This window comes from Grampus griseus (genome assembly GCF_964374135.1).
Source record: "Grampus griseus genome assembly, chromosome: 4".
NCBI lineage: Eukaryota > Metazoa > Chordata > Mammalia > Artiodactyla > Delphinidae > Grampus > Grampus griseus.
This window is the reverse complement of record NC_138997.1, coordinates 1,569,495-1,589,697: the sequence shown is the minus strand read 5'-3', so window position 1 is coordinate 1,589,697 and position 20,203 is coordinate 1,569,495. Positions and strand designations below refer to the sequence as shown.

At 40.2% G+C, this 20,203-nt stretch overlaps 1 protein-coding gene across 4 annotated transcripts in view; it reads right to left on the bottom strand.

Moving 5' to 3' along the window:
* Nucleotides 1–19,397, bottom strand: part of GLRB (glycine receptor beta) — a gene marked incomplete at both ends in the record, with an annotated part of 65,307 nt that extends 45,910 nt beyond the window's left edge. For all 4 annotated transcript variants that reach the window (XM_082652957.1, XM_082652958.1, XM_082652959.1 and 1 more), the window contains one exon: nucleotides 19,276–19,397. In XM_082652957.1, the coding sequence (XP_082509083.1) occupies nucleotides 19,276–19,397 (122 nt within the window). The remainder of the gene's footprint in view (nucleotides 1–19,275) is intronic.
* Nucleotides 19,398–20,203: the final 806 nt, after the last annotated feature.

Sequence of the window (20,203 nt, the reverse complement as noted above, 5' to 3'; positions counted from 1 at the left end):
CAGGAGCCCCAACATGTAATGAGTAGATGTAGGAAGATAAGCCGACAATTAAGGCAAAGGATAAGCTGCCCAAGAAGAAGGAGGTGTGGGCAAAGAATGTTGCCGCCGTATCAGTAAACAAAGGATGCTGCAGCCATGAAGCCAGCACATGGCAGCCACCCCCGGCGGTGCCCCCTGAGGGGACTCAGGATGAGAACGCTGGTCCCCGGCAGCCGAGGTGCACGTCCAAGGAAGAGTTTCAGTGAGCCCGGACTCTTGCATCTTCCCATACATAGAAAATTGCTAAATTCATTACGTTGAGATGTCTGGCTTTCGTTAATTAGTGGTAAACTTTTGATGTTCCGATTACTTGGTCTTTGTTGCAAAAACTCCTCCGTGTTCTGGCTCTCCCCTTACCTCTTTGGAACAGTCCCTCCGAGCTATTCTGAGAGGCTGCATCCTGGGCTTAAGTCCTCAGTTTTGTCCGCCAAATAAAGCATAATTCTCAACTTCTGGTTGTGCATTTTTTTCCATCAACAGAGAAAACCCACAAGTGTGGCGTCAACAGAATTCCAGGAAAAAAAATATTTGATGGAAGGGTTGGTTCACAGGACCAAAGCTGCTGAGAGGTTAATAAGTTGAGGACTAAAGACTCTTCACAGGATTGAGCAAAAGGGAGAGCTGCTTTCCAGCTGAGGGAGAGACAGGAGCCACACTGGATGGGATGGTAAGATGTAGGGTGGGAGATGGAATGAAGAATTTGATTGGAGGGACTTCAGGAGATGGAACAGGAAATCCTGGACTCTCCTGCCGCCATGGATACACCATCTCAACAGCAAGGCACGGATCCATCCCCTCTGTGAGAAATCCAGAAACTAACAGACAGGCTTCTCCACCCAACCAGCCTCAATGGCCCCGGTAGGAAAAGGGGAGACACTGTATCCCCACAATCCCCACCCCCCAGGCACCGCCCACCACAACACAGACCAGAGAGAACAGGGAAAGAGTGGAACCAGCACCCCAGCTTATTGGGGTGCCACCCCCGGGATGGGCTTCTAGCTCGCCTGCCTCCAGACACTGATGGGGCCGGTGGATACCAATCCCGTGGGGACCACAGAGATCCAAGTCGGGGCTGGAACCAGGAGAACTGGCCATGGCCCCTCCCACCACCTTAGTGCACAGTGTTGAGCTCTAAACCCCAGCTCCGGGGGACTTCCCTGGTGGCACAGTGGTTGAGAAACTGCCTGCCAATGCAGGGGACACGGGTTCGAGCTCTGGTCCGTGAAGATCCCACATACCGCGGAGCAACTAAGCCTGTGCGCCACAACTGCTGAGCCTGCACTCTAGAGCCCACAAGCCACAACTACTTAGCCCACATGCCACAACTACTGAAGCCCGTGCACCTAGAGCCCATGCTCCGCAACAAGAAGCCACCTCAATGAGAATCCCGCGCACTGCAATGAAGAGTAGCCCCCACTCGCCGCAACTAGAGAAAGCCCACATGCAGCAACAAAGACCCAATGCAGCCAAAAATAAATACATAAAAATAAATAAATTTATTAAAACAATAAAAAATAAAACTCTACCCCAGCTCGTCCCCGCATCTGCAGCTCAGGGTCCCTGCCACACTCTGCACAATAGACACTGTGTGGAAACAACCTAATGTCTATTGACAGATGAATGCAGTTTTAAAAGCAGTCCATGCATACACACAATGGAATATTACTCAGCCCTAAAAAAGGAAATCCTGCCACATGCAACAACACAGATGGGCCTGGAGGACAGGATGCTAAGGGAGATAAGCCAGTTTCAGAAGCACAAATACTTCAGGATTCCACTTATATGAGGAGCCTAAAACAGTCACACTCATAGAGACAAAGGAAAAAATGGGGGTTGGTGGGAGTGAGGAGGGAACTGGAGTTGGTCATCAACAGGTGTAAAATTTCACTTAAGTAAGATGAGTAAGTTCTGGAAATCTACTGTACAACGTTGTACCCAATGTCAACCACACTGTATTGGACACAAAATCTGTGAAAAGGAGTAGATCTCATGTTAAGTGTTCTTGCCACAATAAAAATATTTTAAATTAAAAAAAAAAAAAACAATATCCAGTGACAACTCGCCCCAAAAGAAAATCCACACGGTATTTATACATAACAAAATATTGTGACTGAGTTATTACTCAATTTAAGACAGAAAAAAAATCAGTCAAATTACTAGTTTGCTTTTGTTTTTTTTTTTTTTAAACCAAATGGCTGATTATTTGAACTATTTCCCTAGCTAATATTCGAAAACCAAGTTTAACGTCCTGGCTTTCTTCTAAGGAAAATCTGGCCCATGAAGAGATAAAAAAAGTGAACACTAGCAAGACAAAATATCACTGGGTATAGTTCCTAAATACTTGGGCTTCAAAAATTAATAAAATAAACCTACTCTTTGTTACCACCCCCAAAAGAAGACTTGGACTATACTGACTCCAGCAAAGGAGAAAAACTGACTAGAAGCAAGTGTGGGTTTCAGAAACATGGGGGAATTTTTCTTTCCATTAGTCTGTGTTGTAAAATCTAAGGAGATAAAAGATGCAGTTGAGTGGAAAAACTTGGAAATATTAATTCCCATTTCAGAACCCCTCCCCCCCAAAACAAAACCCAGAGTCAATGAAATCTAAGACATGGGAGACATAATGAGTCCTGGATGGAGGTGGGGAGTGCCTTCTCTGAAAGGGAGAAGGTGGGGAATACAGGCAGGATCATACGCCTGGTGGGAAACAGTCAGACAGATGTCCTGTCCTCCTTGAAAGTTTCACTCTAACAATCCAGAACAATCTTCTTGTTTACCTGCCAAGAACTAAGCTATCACAGAGCACCCAGAAGATACAAAATGACATATACTGAATTGCATTTGAAAACAATTCCGAACCTTAAAGGTAACCAAAAATACATCAATGTGACTGATTTTGAAACTTACGTTTTAAAGGTATTATGATACAGTATCCAATACTGTTGCCAAATGATTCACTAATCATGACGAATATCCATTACGGCCTATCATTGTCTATATTTGTTAACACCTTTGGGGGGAAATGTTCTGTGAGTGTAAATGTTTCAAGAGTTGAATCTATTTCTCCCTCACAGAACCCACACTTAAATAGAACTACCATTCTTCGTATTCTGCACGGGTAGCATTCAACACATATTGAGTTAGCCAACTGCAGCCAGGCGTTTTCCTCCAGCCTTGGAAACGTGCTCAAAAAACAACATGCAAAAGCACCTGCCCTCCTGGAGCTCAACCCTGGACTCATGGAGTGATTGCCACCGGACAGGAATCCGAAAGCCCCCAGGTACCAGTCCTGAACGTGCACTGTTCAGTGCTAAGGTTTGCATCTGATGCGGTTTCAAATACCCATGATCCAGCCACATTTAGGAAAAGGTGGTTATCACAACTTGAAGATAAATATCTCCACTCCCAGTTCATTTGCTTTGCCTATTTTCCCACGTACGTTTCTCTGTTTACCTTTTTATTTCATGTTCGACTAAAAATTAGAAACAAAATCGAGTCCATACCATGTTAGGGACCACCCCAAGCTTTTGTATCTACCTGTGTGAAGATGGATATGCTGATTCTAAACTTCACAGGGAAAGGCTACGAGCCCAGGATGGCCAAGGTGACACGGAAGGAGAACCAAGCAGGGGATGTGAGGCTTTCCACTCCCTTGATGGGGGGTGTGTCACTGCACGAGGTGAGCAGTCCCGGACCAGTGGGACAGGAAAGAGAAGCGATAACCGACCTAGAGTGAATGTACACTTGCCAGTTAGCAAAGTAAGGAGAGCCTTTTGCATAAATGTGCTGCCCTCACCGGATGTGCCTATCCCATCATACACAAACGATGAGCTGAAGTGGGCTACAGAGCTAAATGTGAAACACGAAACAGCGACAGCCTCTAGGAAAATAACCAAAACAGACTACTTCGTGACCTGCGTCAGAGAAAGATTTCTTAAATAAAACACAAAAGCATTAATAAAAATTAATAAATCGGACTTCATTAAAAAGAAGCACTTTAAATTAGGAGTTTGGAATTAACAGATATACACTCCTATATACAAAACAGATAACCGTATAGCACAGGGAACTCTACTCAATACTCTGTAATGACCTACATGGGAAAAGAATCTAACAGTGGATACACGTACACGTATAACTGAATCACTCTGGTGTACCCCTGATAGTAACGCAACACTGTAAATCAACTATACTTCAAAAGAAAAAAATAAGCACTTCAGTTCATCAAGAGACACTGTTAAGACACGAAAATGCATAACAAAGATGGGAGAACTGACTGTAGTACAGTCATCCGGCCATATCTGCAACCAGGATTCAACCAACCTCAGGTGGAAAACACGTGAGGAGAAAAAAACTTCCAGAAAGTTCCAAAAAGCCAAACTTGAGTCTGCAGTGTGCTGGCAACTTCTTACATAGCGTTTACGTGGCATGAGGCACCGTAAGCGCCCTAGAGATGATTCTTTGCACTGTACATCGTTGTTACAGATACTTTTTCTGTATGGTTTATGATGATTTTGAGAGTGTCACCATATCATTCTGAGCCTTTCTAAACCATATATTAAAGGCAAGATCCCCTTCTCATCTAAAAAAAAGAAATATGTAGCCCTTGACATGAGAGGCACCACTAGTGACAGCATCCTGGCTCTGAAAGCCATGCCGCCTGGGTGTGAATCCTGCTTTACTAGCAGCGTGGCCCTGGACACCTAACCCCTGCGCCTCAATTAGCTGTCTTGTAAACAGTGCTGATAATCCTGGAAAATCACTCTTTTTCATAAAAGCCATGTTTTCAGAATCAAATTAGGTGATTTACGTAAGAGCTTAGAACACACCTAATACTTGGTGTTACACATCAATCAGTGCACGGTACCCTATCTTGGGTCATCGGCAAAGGAACAGAAACTGGTTACAATTAAGAAGACCCCTAGGGCTTCCCTGGTGGCGCACTGGTTAAGAATCCACCTGCCAATGCAGGGGACACAGGTTCGAGCCCTGGTCCGGGAAGATCCCACGTGCCGTGGAGCAACTAAGTCCGTGAGCCACAGCTACTGAGCCTGCGCTCTAGAGCCCACGAGCCACAACTACTGAGCCCTCGTGCCACAACTATTGAAGCCCGCGCGCCTAGAGCCCTGCTCTGCAACGAGAAGCCACCGCAATGAGAAGCCGGCGCACCGCAACAGAGTAGCCCCTGCTGGCCGCAACTAGAGAAAGCCTGTGCGCAGCAATGAAGACCCAATGCAGTCAAACATAAATACATAAAAATAAATTAATTTCAAAAAAAAGAAGATCCCTAGTCAGAAAACAGCTGATCCAAACCTGTTGAAGTTTTCAGTATGTGATTTGATCCACAAATATGTAGAATATCCTGATTTCTTACACATACACGTAACGTACATTCACGCATCTTCTTTTCCAAATCAACACCCTATTCCTACTGCTCCTTCGAAATTTATAGCACCGAGCTAGTAAAAGGGAGTGTTTTCCTTGCTACTACAAACAAAACTCAAAAACAAGATATTCAGTAAAGAGAGGCCAGAGCAGGGCTTCCCTGGTGGCGCAGTGGTTGAGAGTCTGCCTGCCGATGCAGAGTGCATGGGTTCGTGCCCCGGTCCGGGAGGATCCCACGTGCCGCGGAGCGGCTGGGCCCGTGAGCCATGGCCGCTGAGCCTGCGCGTCTGGAGCCTATGCTCCGCAACAGGAGAGGCCACGGCAGTGAGATGCCCGTGTACCACAAAAAAAAAAAAAAAAATTGTCAATGTTAATTTTATTTCTCTATCATTTAATTGTGTCTAGAGTAGGGATTTAATAGACTAGGTGACTCCTGAGCTGGGCTGGAAGGATAAGGAAGCAGGTAACAGGTGGAGAGGGAAGGCGGAGGGCAGATTCCAGGAGGTGGTCACAGCGAACACAGCAGATGACTAACAGAGAGACATTGAGAAGCACACCATGGCAGGAAAAGAAGGTGTGGCACATATATACAGCCATACAAAGAAGGAAATTGGGTCATTTGTGGAGATGTGGATGGACCTAGAGACTGACATACAGAGTGAAGAAGTCAGAAAGCGAAAAACAAATATCATCTATTAATGCACATATGCGGGATCTTGAAAAACCGTACAGATGAACCTCTTTGCAAAGCAGAAATAGAGTAACAGACATAGAAAACAGATGTGTGGGTACCAAGGGAGGAAAGGGGGTGTTGGGACAGATTGGGAGATTGGGATTGACACATATACACTACTACCTATTAAAATAGATAACTAATGAGAACCTGCTGTAGAGCACAGGGAACTCTGCTCAGTGATCTGTGGTGACCTCAATGGGAAGGAAATCTAAAAAAGAGGGCATATATGTACACATATAGCTGATTCACTTTGCTGTACGGCAGAAACTGACACAGCAGTGTAAAGCAACTATACTCCAATAAAAAAAAAAAAAGAAAAGAGAAATACATGGTTGGATATACAATAAGCATCTCAAATCTGCTGACACTAGAAAACAGCAGTTCTCAAAGAGTGGTCCACAGACACCTGAAGGTGCCCGAGACCTTTTCTGAGCGTCCAGAAAGTCAGACTATTCTCTTCATCTCCATCATCATCATCATCATCCTCCTCAAAACAACATTTACTTTGTTTCACGCTGCAGACGTTTGCACTGATGCTGCACAAGCAACGGTGGATAAGACCGCCAGTGCACAACTCAGGAAACTAATAGTTGTACGTAGCAAGAGTGTTTGTGTCCTTAACCACTAGACACCAGCAGTAAGAAATAAATAAAAGATGTGAAAGATGGTGTTCCCATGTAATGTTCTTAAAGAAGCAGTAAAAAATATTAAATTTATTAAACTTTGCAATTTAAATCCATACTATTTTAATATTCTGCATGAAAAAAATGGCAAGTATCCAGACAGCACTTCTGCTGCACAGAAAACTGAACTACGAGAATTGTTCCAAAGAACAGCACTTGGATGACTGTTCGACTTGCTAGTGAACAAGAGACTTTTCATGCAACACTGTTTTCATGGAAGACCATGGGAAACCTATGGTGATTCAGACTTGGATATTTGGCAAAAAAAGTTTTCACAAGTGAAAGAAGAAAGACTGTAAGTTCAAGAAAAACTAATGAGGGTATTTGCTGCCGGTCTGCTGATACCAACAGACTTTCCAGTGAGATCAAAAGTAATAGTAAATGGATGTGATTATTTGATACTGTATAATGAAACCTGTCAACATTTGGAAGATCTGTAAAACCCAGCAAACCAATATTTTCCAAATGATCAATGCATGTTATAAATTCATGTTTGGGCAAAAAAAAAAAAAAAGCCATTCAAAATGAAAGACCAGCAAATTTTAATACAACAGAGATCAAAATGTTCACTGATCTGATTTCAGATTTTACATCACAACTAACTTTTAAGGAACTATCACTTGTCCAATTTTGGCATGGCATTAAGAAGGAATATTCATAATTATAGAAAGGCTATTGAAATACTCTTCCCTTTTCCAATTATATGTCGGCATGAGGTCATATTTTCTTCACCTAATTCAACCAAAACAGTATATCACGACAAACGGAATCCAGGAGCAGCTATGAGAATTCAGCTGCTTTCCATTATGCCAGCCACTGAACAGATAGGAACATTGTAAGACAATGCCACTCTCCGCACTATTTTTTTATTTTTGAAAATATAGTTAATTTTCATAAAAATAAGTTATTCATGTTAATCTGCAATGAGTATATTTTAGGTAATTTATAAATATTTTTTTAAATTTCTGTTTCAATTTATAACAAGGCAACATCAATAGATAACTCCCACATAAACTAAAGCTCACTGTGTCCTTAAAGATGCTTCAGATTGGAAAGCGGTCCTGAGACCAAAGTTTGAGAGCCGCTGTTATAGAAGATGAACTACAGAGGACAGGATGGAATGCAGGAGTCTGGGGAAGTCCCTGCAACAACAGCTTCAAGGTGAAATGATTAGAACCCAACAAGGACCACACCCGTTGAGATGCAGAGAAATAGCCGGATGCAAGAGTCATTTCTGAGCAAGAATCAACAGAATGAGTAACTGATGAGATGACCCAGGTGAGCGTCCGGGACAGAATGGAAGATGTTTCAGCCGTTTCTCATGAAAGGCTGGGTGGAGAGCTGAGGAAGGCTGATGGCAGAGCTGGTTTGATATATTAACTCTGAGGTCCAGTAGGAAGTTACAAATAGTGCCCTGGAACTCACAAGACTAGTTACACCTGGAGATAAGGATGTGTGTGTAACCACAGACACAGGGAGAAATTACTCAGGGGAAGAGCGATAAGTAAGAAGCTAAAAGGACCAAGATGAACATCTAGCAACATCCAGGATATGAATATGTGGCAAAACCCACTATTTCTGGACAGACAAAAAAGAATAGCTAGGAAGGTGTCTAATCAGGGGTAGCAGGAGAGGCAGATGCAAAGTTGGAAGGCAAATCAGGGCAGAGGGGTTGAGGGTAAGAGATCACTTCAGGACGCAGAAGACAATCATTTGTCCTTGTCAAGTAAAGTAAGGACTCCGAAGAAATTTTGCAGATTTGCTTAAAAGGAATAAAATAAATATCTTCATCAAAAAACAGAATGGTGGCAGGAGTCAATACTAATAGGAGAATTAAGTGGTTCTACTGTTTCCTTTGTTACAACAATAATGTCTGGCTTTTTCAATTCAAAGAAATTCAAGTAAAGAAAAGGAAAAAATTGTGAATTAGAGCTGAAATTGTGGGCTGTCAGTTTAAGAAATGTGACAATGAACACAGAGGAAAAAACAAATTTGATGAAATAGGAATACAAAAAATGTGCATTTGGGACTTCCCTGGCGGTCCAGCAATTAAGACTCCGTGCTTCCAATGCTGGGGATGCGGGTTCAATCCCTGGTCGGGGAACTAAGATCCCATATGCCATGCAGTGCAGCCAAACAAACAAACAAACAAACTGCATTTTTTCAGGTAGGCGACGCTTCGGCGTAGTTTTAAGCCCTTAGAAAAAGGAGCCAAAGAAGAGAAGATATGAAGCATGGGCAAGCAGAGTGTGGTGATGGGGTGCGTCTCAGAAGGGGGTGGGGGATGGAATCCGGGACTGGGAAAAGGACGTCCCTCTTCCTCTGGGTCAGGAGCCAAGGGGAAGAGAAAGGATGATGCCACAGGCAGCTCTGGAGGGAAGATGGAGGGGTGAGTGAGCGCGAGTCCAGCAACTTCTATTTTTTTTCTTTAAAGTAGAAGTTCGTATCGTAGGTGAAGACCGAAAGGGGTATTGATCAAGGACTGAAACCATTATTAGGGAAAGAGAAACATGGAGCCACTAAGGGCCAGTGAAGAATTGAGGCACCACAATGAAGACCCAGCCAAGGCTACATCAACACACAAAATAAACCAATGGAGATTCCAAACAACATTTGTAGAATGAAACCGAAAACATTACAGATATTCCAGTCAAATACATATGGAACTCCTGGGAGATATTAAAGGGTGTTGCAATACGACCTTTGGATTATCTCAGCAGCCACGTCCGTGGTGTAACTGAGAGCTGAACACAGACGCAAAGAAGGCTACGAGTCCACTCATTAAATGTGGGCCTTTTCTATCAGGTTACTCTTGGGAGTGGAGTCCTAAACTCCCCCGAATCATCAAGAATTCCTCCTACTGTTTTCTCACAGGAGGACTCATAAAGGTCAGATGTCTCACATTCTCCAACAAAGCCTATTAGTGACTGGATCATTGTTTTGCTGTTATTCCAATCAGAGCTCTTAGAAAGGTAATTTCCTATTTACATCATCTCTCAGAGGAGCTATTTGTAGGTACATAAATTTGAATAATTTGCTTCTTGAATTCTAAGTGTAAATTTCCATGTTGAGGGCAAAGGGACTCATTTATGACGTGCTCTCTGCTCTCTGGAGGACCGCAGTGATGTGCTTTTTTCAGGTAGTAGCTCAAGAAGAATACAGGAGACTTCGGCAAAGATACTCTATCCTTTACTGCATTACAGAAATTATTCACCTCCAAAAGAAAACAAAAGACAAACACAGGACACGTTTTTGTAAGTCAAATTCCTCAGTTTGTGAAAAATTATAGAGTTAAGAATGGGTACAATTTACCTTGCACACATGTGGTTCTTCTGCTTGGGAGGATGGTTACATACCTACATTTTGATAAGTCAATTCTGCAATTAGATCCCTTAGTAATTAACTTGCTTAAGAAACAGAATTTTGCGTATTCTCTTTCCATTGGTTAGGCTTGTCTAGTTCTGAATCAGAAAATGAAAAATCTTGACAAAAACAGGAATAGTTAGCCCTGAATATAAAGGTAGCAAAACAATCATAAATAAAACTTGACTGCATCATAATAGATAGAGTTGGAAAGAATGACTGAAATTAGGAAACTACTGAGATGAAACTTTTCACCATAAGAATGAGAAAATTGAGACCTAAATAAATTAAATGACTTATTGAAAGTTATAAAGCCCATCAACAAAAGTCCTAATTGAGATACCGCAGTGGGCTTTCTCCCAAATTCCAAGGTTTTATCCATCTAGATTAAGCACACATACAAAGGGAATTTTAAACAATGCATGTTTCAAGGTGATCTCTAAACATGGTCCCAGTGAGCCACTGATCCATCAAAAGATTAATTTATGATTTTTCTATTTGATCAGTCACCCATTTGGTTTAGTAAGTATAAACATAGCTGAAATGCAGAGAACATTGAAATAGGCAGAATATGAAACTATATATATATATGAAAGTGTGTATCTTTACGAAAGTGTGTGTGTATATATATATATATTCTTCCTACTTCAAAATTCCTTGAATCAGAGCTTCATTTATGCTTACTAAATGAAAGTGTATATACTGTAATGAAAGTGGAGAGAGAGGGAGAGCCATCTCGTCTCAAGTATTTATAATTCGGCTGAAGAGTTAACACAATATATACATTTCAACTAGAAAATAAAAGATATCATAGGAAGAAGATTACTATTAAATCTAATCAAGTGTCAAAACACACAGGATGCACAAAAAGGATTCTAAGAGATCAAGAAGAGGGAGTTTAATTTTAGCTCTAATCATAAGCTCGTGAAACCTTGGTGAAAAGAACTTTTAAATTCGGCAACTTCCCAGTGATACTTCGTTTAGGTAGTGTCCCTACCCAACCTTGGGAGGTTCTGGTGACAAAGAACCTCCCAAGGAAATCCTTGGATAGTTATATTGTTGGATAGTTATATCCTATCCTTTCAAATGGAAATGTCTTCCTCTATGTTTCTCTCTTTGGTCTTGGTTCTATAACTTGAGGTCTAAATATGAATTCTAGCTCCTATTATATGAAACTCCTCACAATGGTGGATTACTCATCTACTCTTAAAGAAAATAACCCACGGTAAACCTATCAAACCACAGACTTTCATGTTCCTGCAAACGCTGATCATGATTATCTGAACAAACTCCCACGTAAATCCAATCCTCACAAACGAATGCAACCAGAATTCAACACAGTGTTCCAGGTATGACATACCCACCACGAAATTAACCCTTTTTTTCCCTCTGCAAACACTGTATTTCTAACAGGGTCCAAGACCTTGATGCATTAACAGCCATAGCATGCTAATAATTTGCACTAATCTTACTTTCAATGAACACTTCTAATCGTGTAAAAGGTTTCATCAGGCAAGGTAATGACTGAGATGAGCCCTGAAGGACTGCGTAGATTAAGCAGGAGGTTGTCGCTCTATAACCATAAGCATGTCTAAGCATAAGCAGTGGCAGGTTGGCACAAGGACAGATCAGCCTTTCTAAGATGAGAGAGTAGTTTCGCACAAAGTTCCGCATGTAAATCAGAGAGACCTTTGAAAGTCAGAGTGAAGAGTCTGCCCTGGATCCTTGAGGGAATAAGAAGACATTGTGGGTCTGCAACATAAGATTAACAAGATGAAAATGGAAACGGTATGTAAGACGAATAATAATGAGCGGGGAAAAAAATACAGCAAGTAATTAGGAAACTATTTTAACAGACTATGTTGAAAATGATGGTAAGAGGAGATGCAATGAACAGGACAGATACAGGAGATCATTTTAAGAGAAAACAGGTTCCATTTAAGTTTCATGCTGGAATAACTAAAATAATGAGGATTCCGATTTCAAAAATCTAGGAAATTATTTGGAAAGGGAAGATCATTAATTCAGTTGACTGCAAAATAATATCATGCCATTAAATCAGAATTGTTTGTTAGGTAGTAAGAAAATACATAACTGCCCATCAATGAAAAATTTGATCTACCTTTGTTATAGTAATAATAATACTGGCAGTTTTCAATTATATCCATTGTACAGATTCTCCATATCCATTTCCAATCAGCCTTTCATTTTGGGCCAATGTATTTATCTTGAACATTTCCATTAGGAAGTAAGGAAATGGAACTAAACTGAAATCAATCCCTTCTATTAATGAATAACAGGGAATAAAATCAGAATAGGAAGAAAATGGCTAACATTATACTTAACCCAACCCTTCATACTACACAGAACTGATGTCTACGAATACTACCATTAAATGGTATCTCTCTGAAGGAGACAAAAAAATCTCATATTGGTATCAAACACATTTATACACACACAACTTTTTTAGGTTGTGAAGAAACTAATAAAAAGTAGTCATATTGTTTCTCATTACACACACAGAACCATAAATCTTCATGTCATGATTTTAAAGCTAGAGTACCAACAGTTTGGAGGAAATATCATTAGGATGAAGTAAATACATGCAAACATGACCGAACAGTCATAGAAATAATAGCAGTCCTCCTCCAGGATCAATTAAGGGCTTCTTATGATGCTTCTTCACACCTAAGGTACAAGTCTGGGCCCAAAATGGGAGAAAGATTTCAAATGTAACTTGTAAGCAAATTAGTTACACTTACGGTGAGCTATCAGATGCCTGGAATTCAAACAGTCCTCAACAAATGGTAGAAAGTTCCCTAACTCAGCAATGACAAAAATGTCAGTATGTGTCAAGAGGTTACAGTCGGGCCAAATTCAGTATTAAAAAGTGTTACTGTGTCTGCTATGAGTACAAATAGAAATGACAAATAATGCTTTGGTTTTGGTTCAAATAGTTCTGTTTTGTTTTTGTTCATTCAATCAAGAATTCCGAAAGTATATTTTAGAATGTTCTGGTTTCATATACAATAGACACATAAACACAGATCCATAAACCTAAGCCTTCTTCTCATCAGTTATGGCAGGCATTGCTCAGATAATTAATATTCGTCATCCCTCAATCATTATTTCTTGAGATTAACAGTAGCTTGACATATTTATTCCGATTGGTTTAGGTCAGAAAAGAGAAAAGATGGTCTGAGTGTGAAAGATATTCAAAAAACCTGATTACTTGTGACATTTCAAGAAGAAATGCTACCACTGCAAGTTTTTAAGTCCTGATTATTAGACCAAGGTATACTTATTTTATATGGTAGAGCTCTCCACAACAATGCACCAATATTAGCAGCCAAGCTCTTTAAATCTGGGTGGAGATTAAATTTTTAAAAGGTGATTCTTTCTATATCATTCTGCAATTGGATAATCATAAGACCGTCATCACATACAATATACTAGAGTCAAAGACTCTTAAAAATCTCACAAATTGAAATGTCCTTAAACACCTCTGTCTGCCAAACTACCTACCCAAGGCTCAAACTTTCTATAAAGTATGCCTGCAAGTAATTATCCCCCGTGGCTTGGGGTTGCTGTGAGCTCCACTGCCTCTGTTCCCAGGCAATTATATCTGGCAGAATGCTATTAGAAAGTTCTTGCTAATTTGGAGCCAAAAATATCCCTTCTCATGGTTCTACTCATTAGTCCTGGTTGTAAGTATTGGTGCCAAGCAGCAAAGTCTACTTTGTCATCTGAATCACAAGTTTTCACAAAATTGAAGATAACTGTCAAATACCTCAGTTCCTTCAGCACTTTCTAATATGACATTATTTTAATTACCTCAACTATTCTTATTTCTCTCCGCTGAAGGTATTGACCAGCACAGTGCAGAAATCTCTATAAGTCTTGCTTTAAATAATATAATTCTTTTAAGGCTAGTAATATGCTTAACACAGAACTGGTAAAACAAGAACACTGATTTCTTTCTTAAGTAACTATACATATAGTTATATTTAGCTGGGATGGAAAGATAGCGTACAGAGTTACTCATCTGCATCAGGTATATATATTATATATCATATTATATTATGTCATATTATACTATACTACAGTATATTATTATTCATTTGTATTATGGTTACAACACTATTTAATATTTTTTCCAAGTGTGTTCAGCCACACTGCTTTCCCCATCCTATACTTGCACACATGATTTCTGAACCAAAGTGCAGTTTATACTTCAATCTCGTTAGATTCAGCCCATCGCTTTGGACTTCCAAGGTCATATTAGATCCTAATTCTGTCTCACGTACCCACCATATGTTTCAGTATCACATTACTCTCCATCTGGATGTTTCCTCTGTATAGTTTATTTTAGTCATTGATATGATGTTTATCACGAGAAGGCCAAACTTTCACCAGGAAGCATCTTCCAGGCTGAAGACGCTCTACCAATAACCTAGACATTAACTCCCTTCTTCTCCTTATATTAAGACTATATGTCTAAATACTGTCCAGGGAGATCATATAAATTATTTTCAAGTACTGTAACAAAATCCAGATACAGTGACTTGTAAGGGTCAACGATCTTGAGTTTGTATTCACTCTTTAAACAAATGTTTATGGCATGTACATTTTGAACCAGGCACGATGTTGATCTCTGGTGACTAAGTCAGTAAGACAAGCCCTCGCGGAGTTTACCATCTAGTAGGGGGAGCAGACAATTACAGCTGATGTCACCACGTAGTTTTATAAGCAGGATAGGCAATTAGGGAACCTCGAAGGCACAGAGTGTGATTGTCTAAATCAGACCATCAGGATTAAGCAAGGTTTATACTCCAGTAAAGATGTTAAAAAAAAATAGATATCCACCTTGCAAGATGGGTTATGAAAATCAGTCAGGATTAAAATGTTATAGAATCTATAATTTAACCATTTCATAATGTTTAAAAAACAAAAATAAATCTATCCTTGTACTTAGCATGTAATAAAGGAATATTATATGTAGCTGAAATTATGTTATTTAGGAAGCAAGGATGGCCTGGAGTCTTTTGCTAGTGTCTGTTTGCGCATATATTAAATGCATTATGGTGTTAGGCGTCTGTGAATAATTAAGCAAGAGTCATGTGCAATAATTCAGAAATGATTCCATTAATGGTCAGAATTTTTCTGCATATTTAAAGAAAGTAAAAGCATATGAATATGTGTGTGTGTATATATAGGCATATACATGCGCACATATAGAGAGATTTCTGATTCAGTGGCCAGCATTAATTTTAATTTTTTGTTAATAGGTGGTGGAAACAGTAAACACTTTATAATATGAAAAAAAAGGTTTCCCAAAGGAGACAACAAAGTTTGAGTGTGGGGTCATTACGGGACAGTCAGATTCAAGTGTTGGATGTATGGATGTGGTGCTCTTCAGAGAGATCTGGGCCGGGCACACAGATACAGGAGTCGACAGCGAACACGTGGTATTTATCGCTGTGGATTTTCATAAGACCACTGAGTCAAGGGTTAACTCATGGAAGAAGGAAACCTCTGGCATTTTGGTAAAGGGAAGAACACTTCGGAAGTGTGAAAGAGCAAGCGTGTATGAGACTTGAGTAAGGGCGAGATCGGGATGCAAAGATACAGACGGAGGAGTCAGAGGCCAGTTCAGCAAGAGTTTTGTGTGCTGAAAGAAATCAGAACCTTTCCCAAAGGTTATGGAGTCCCTCAGGGGACTCTAAGCGCTGCAGTGGCTTGAGTACGCTGTGGAAAATACACTCTAGGGTCAGAGTGGGGTAGGAACTGGTGGAGGAAGCGAAGAAGAGGAAGACCAATAACGAGCTCACTAGAAAGGCTGGGGGGAGAAGTGACAGCGGCGTCACGATGGGGATGGAAGTGAGGGGCACACTCACAAGACGGCACAGACTCTGAACGTGGAAGTCTCGGCAACGACTGGACTTGAGAAGCTAAGGTAGAAAGAGGGAGTCCTAGGTAACCCCTAGGATCTGAGTTTGGATGGCAAAGGATGCAAATGGAAACACTGTATTAGGAGACGTGGGGAGGATTTCCGTACTCGGGTTTTTATCATTTTGAATTGAGTTTTAAGATCAAGATGGGATAACCAGGCAGAAGTGGTGGATGTATGGGTACATTCTTCAGAGAGGCTGGGCTGCATACAGCACCTTAGGCGTTAACGGTGCACAGATGGAGGTACAGCTAGAGATTTGGACAAAATCGCTGAGGCAGAACGTATAGGAAATCAGAAGACCCATAGAGTCAGGTCAGTGTCAAATTCAAGCTTTACAATAAAAAGCTAAACAGTGTCCAAGGACTTAATCTAAAACATAGCTTCTAATTTCAAGTTTACTGTGTATTTATTTATACTGAATTTCTAAAATTTTGGGACTCCAATTTATCAGGTAGTTTGGCAACCTGGTACCGCTGCTCCAGTTACACACCAAAAAACAATGAATAGCAGCATACATTTATCATTTTCGAGCTTCTCAAAACAATTAAAGGTTAAAAAAATAATAAAAAGCCAGGGAGAGAGTATCATACGATTCCAGCTCCACATCAACCCAGAATACGAAGGGTCCTAAGTCCTTTCTACATTTAGAAACAGTTTTCCTCTTATTTCCAATCTTTGGGAAGAAACGTTTCAAGAATAAAAAGGGAAGTTTCTGCTCCTGTTTACTACATGTGCACAACACATCAACTGCATATATCCGTTCAACACCATTGCTCTTCAACTCTAGTCAAAAAAAAATGTAAAGAAATCAGAACATCACTGGGCAAGATTTCACCATATTGAGGAGTGCATGGAAGCCTGTACGTAACTTCCGGGTTTTGTGATCTCAAATATTCCTCTTAATCAAGATGTTTTATGCTTAGTCAGCTTACACAGGATGGGCAAACTGGACCATCCGCTGAGAAACAAATAGTCTGCAGCCCGTTATTGTAACTGAGATTCCCAACCTGGATATTCAAAGAAATTTAATACAACGGATCCAACAAAAGCCAGAGAAAACCTTAGCCTTCAGAAGTGCAGTGACCATGAACTCAAAATTCTTAGTAAAATGCTCAAACAAAAAATATGCCAATGTAATTCTCCAAAGTACATCTACTTTTTAATAAGCTGGATTTGGGGCAGCATCACCAGGGCTCCTGTTAATAAAGCTTTATTCAGTCTCATAATTGAAGAAAGTAAGTAATATAATCAAAATTTGAAAACTGTGGTAGAAAATTTCAGAGATAAAATTTTAATTTCTCAACATACCTAAAACACTGCGATACGGGCTCACCACGTGTATGTTGGGCCTTCCGCTTGGAGGTTTCCATATGCACCAAAGAGAACCTTCATTGTTTCCCTCTTTATCTATCAGATTTAATGTTAAAAATCTGTCCTAACCAGAGACAGCCTAAGCATATACAGTCAGTTTACATATAAGGCAAGAGCGCAGTTCTGGGAAGAAATAGGATGCCCTCTAAAAGACTCTTGTAAGGTACACGGCAGCCGTAAGGCTTGCAGTTGCCACATTCAGAGCTGTGAGTCATGACATTTAACAGGATGGGGGCGCGGGGGGGGGGGGGAGCAGGCTGGGGCGAGGGAGACAGGAGCCCCATCAGCTTCCACAGAGAGCGGAACCCGACTGAGCACAGATGGCTTGACTCCACACATAGGATCAGCACGCCTTCAAGACAAATACAAGAGTTCACATCAATATGCCAAGATTTATCCAACAAAACGTTAAAATGAAGGCTATCCAAAACATGACAAGGTGTCCTTATCCTTGGGAAGAGTAAGGCCTGACCATGTCCAGTTCCCGAAAACGCGAGTCCCCTGGTTGCAGCTCAAACACTCTTATCTGTGAAGATGAGTCACACTCAGTAGGGCGGATGGGGCCATCCTGTCACACCCAGAAGCCTGGCCCTGACGTCAGGCTGTGTAGACTGGAAGAAGCAGGACTATTAACGCTGAAAACTAGGAGGTATTTCTTAACAGAGAGCTTTACGTACTACGGGACTTTATATGGGTCACCATACCGTCCCCAGACCTTCCGTCTCACATATTCATACAGACGTCCATTCCAAAATACCAACTCTAATATCCTTTCTTTACAAAATTTACTTCCCAGAAGGTATCTTAATAATTCTTATGAAACATCTATGAAACTATAATAATCAATATTTAAGTAGTGATGATGCTGGAATAATGTCACCTGAGAGCAATATAGCACTTCGGAAATCTTAATGTAAAAATAACCAGTACCAGCAACTTAATTCTTACTCCACATTACTGCATATGTTTTAACATTATTACTTAAAAGCACATATTCTGTGAAGGTTATTGATTTATATACTGTTCAATTGTTCTAACTATTGGGTATTATTTACTGTTATTCACCAGTAATAGTAACACTTTATTTTTTTTTTAAATGGAGTCCAAACCATAAAATTTTTTTGCTGTTTTTTTTCTGAGTGGGGAGGGAGTGGGAATTGGATTTAGATTTAGTTTTTACAGGTAACTTCCAATTTAATGACATTTTTTGAGAAATATACTTATTTCCTAAGATAAATCTTTTACCCAAAAAAACCCCATTGAAATGGAAAATGGATCTACCACGTAATTCTTCTCCTGCCATGCCTTAATGTGAATTAAACAGACCTTAAAATCATAGTCTAGCAATCTGATTTTTTAAATGAATATTCAATTTCAGTAGTATTTTTTTTTAAAGTCAACTTTTTGAACTGGCATTTGCTCAAAGCAGGGAATCTCAGTAACCAGCGAAAGTTGCACATTCAGGGTAAGAAAGAAATAGAAACTTTTTTCTGCTTTTATAAAAGATGTATGAAAATTACAGAAGCCCAGGGCACGAACAAAACTTTATAAAACTTTACCTTTATCATACTGAGAATTAGCTTTCCCATTGTAAAGCCCTCTTCACTTTGTCACTTTCTACCTATGAAACAAATGGGTGCAATTCTAATAGGGAAAGTTCTGTTGCCATGTGTTTCAATAAACCACTTTGATGAAAAATGCAATAATATTTCTCCATATAAGAATATAAGACATGAAGAACATACGATGGGCATAGGTACTGCTTCTTTTTCCCCTTCCCTTTCTTTGAAGACTTCTCTTTAGAACAGGCTTCTTCAACACACAAGGAAATTAAAATAAAAAAGGCCACCGCCAATACAAACTTCATCTTGAAAAGTTAAATTTCAGGAGATCGATCTACAAGAAAGAACAAGAAAATGTTTACATTTATGAGGCAAACGGTAACTACACGACTCTTTAAGGAGTACGACCATTACTACCCAATGGACAAGGGTGTCTTGTACATCAAGTTCTCATTGCTTGTGGCAAACATCTGTCTTGCATACAGGTGCAAACATTAAGATTTTATCATATTTTGGGGCTTCCCGGGTGGCACAGTGGTTGAGAATCTGCCTGCCAATGCAGGGGACACGGGTTGGAGCCCTGGTCTGGGAAGATCCCTCATGCCACGGAGCAACTAGGCCCGTGAGCTACAACTACTGAGCCTGCGCGTCTGGAGCCTGTGCTCCGCAACGAGAGGTCACGATAGTGAGAGGCCCGCGCACCACGATGAAGAGTGGCCCCCCGCTCGCTGCAACTAGAGAAAGTCCTCGCACAGAAACGAACACCCAACACAGCCAAAAATAAAAATAAATAAATATTTTTTTAAAAAAAGATTTTATCATATTTTAAGCTTATTAAATATATTTAGTATAATTTTCTATTCTTTCTCTTCTGAAGAAAAAACTCTGTAAGTTCCATCTTTGAAGTCCACTTTTAGACTTTTAAAATCATATCATGTGTGTTTTCATGTATAATTATGTACAGTGTCTGTGATTTGTTTTACTTGCATAAATGCTACTTGGCTTTAAAAAAAATTCTCATTGCTCAAACCTACAAGATACATGGAAAGATGTTTACACGGTTTTAAGATGGTTACGATGGACTAGGTCATTTAAATCAATGTTTTGTTTT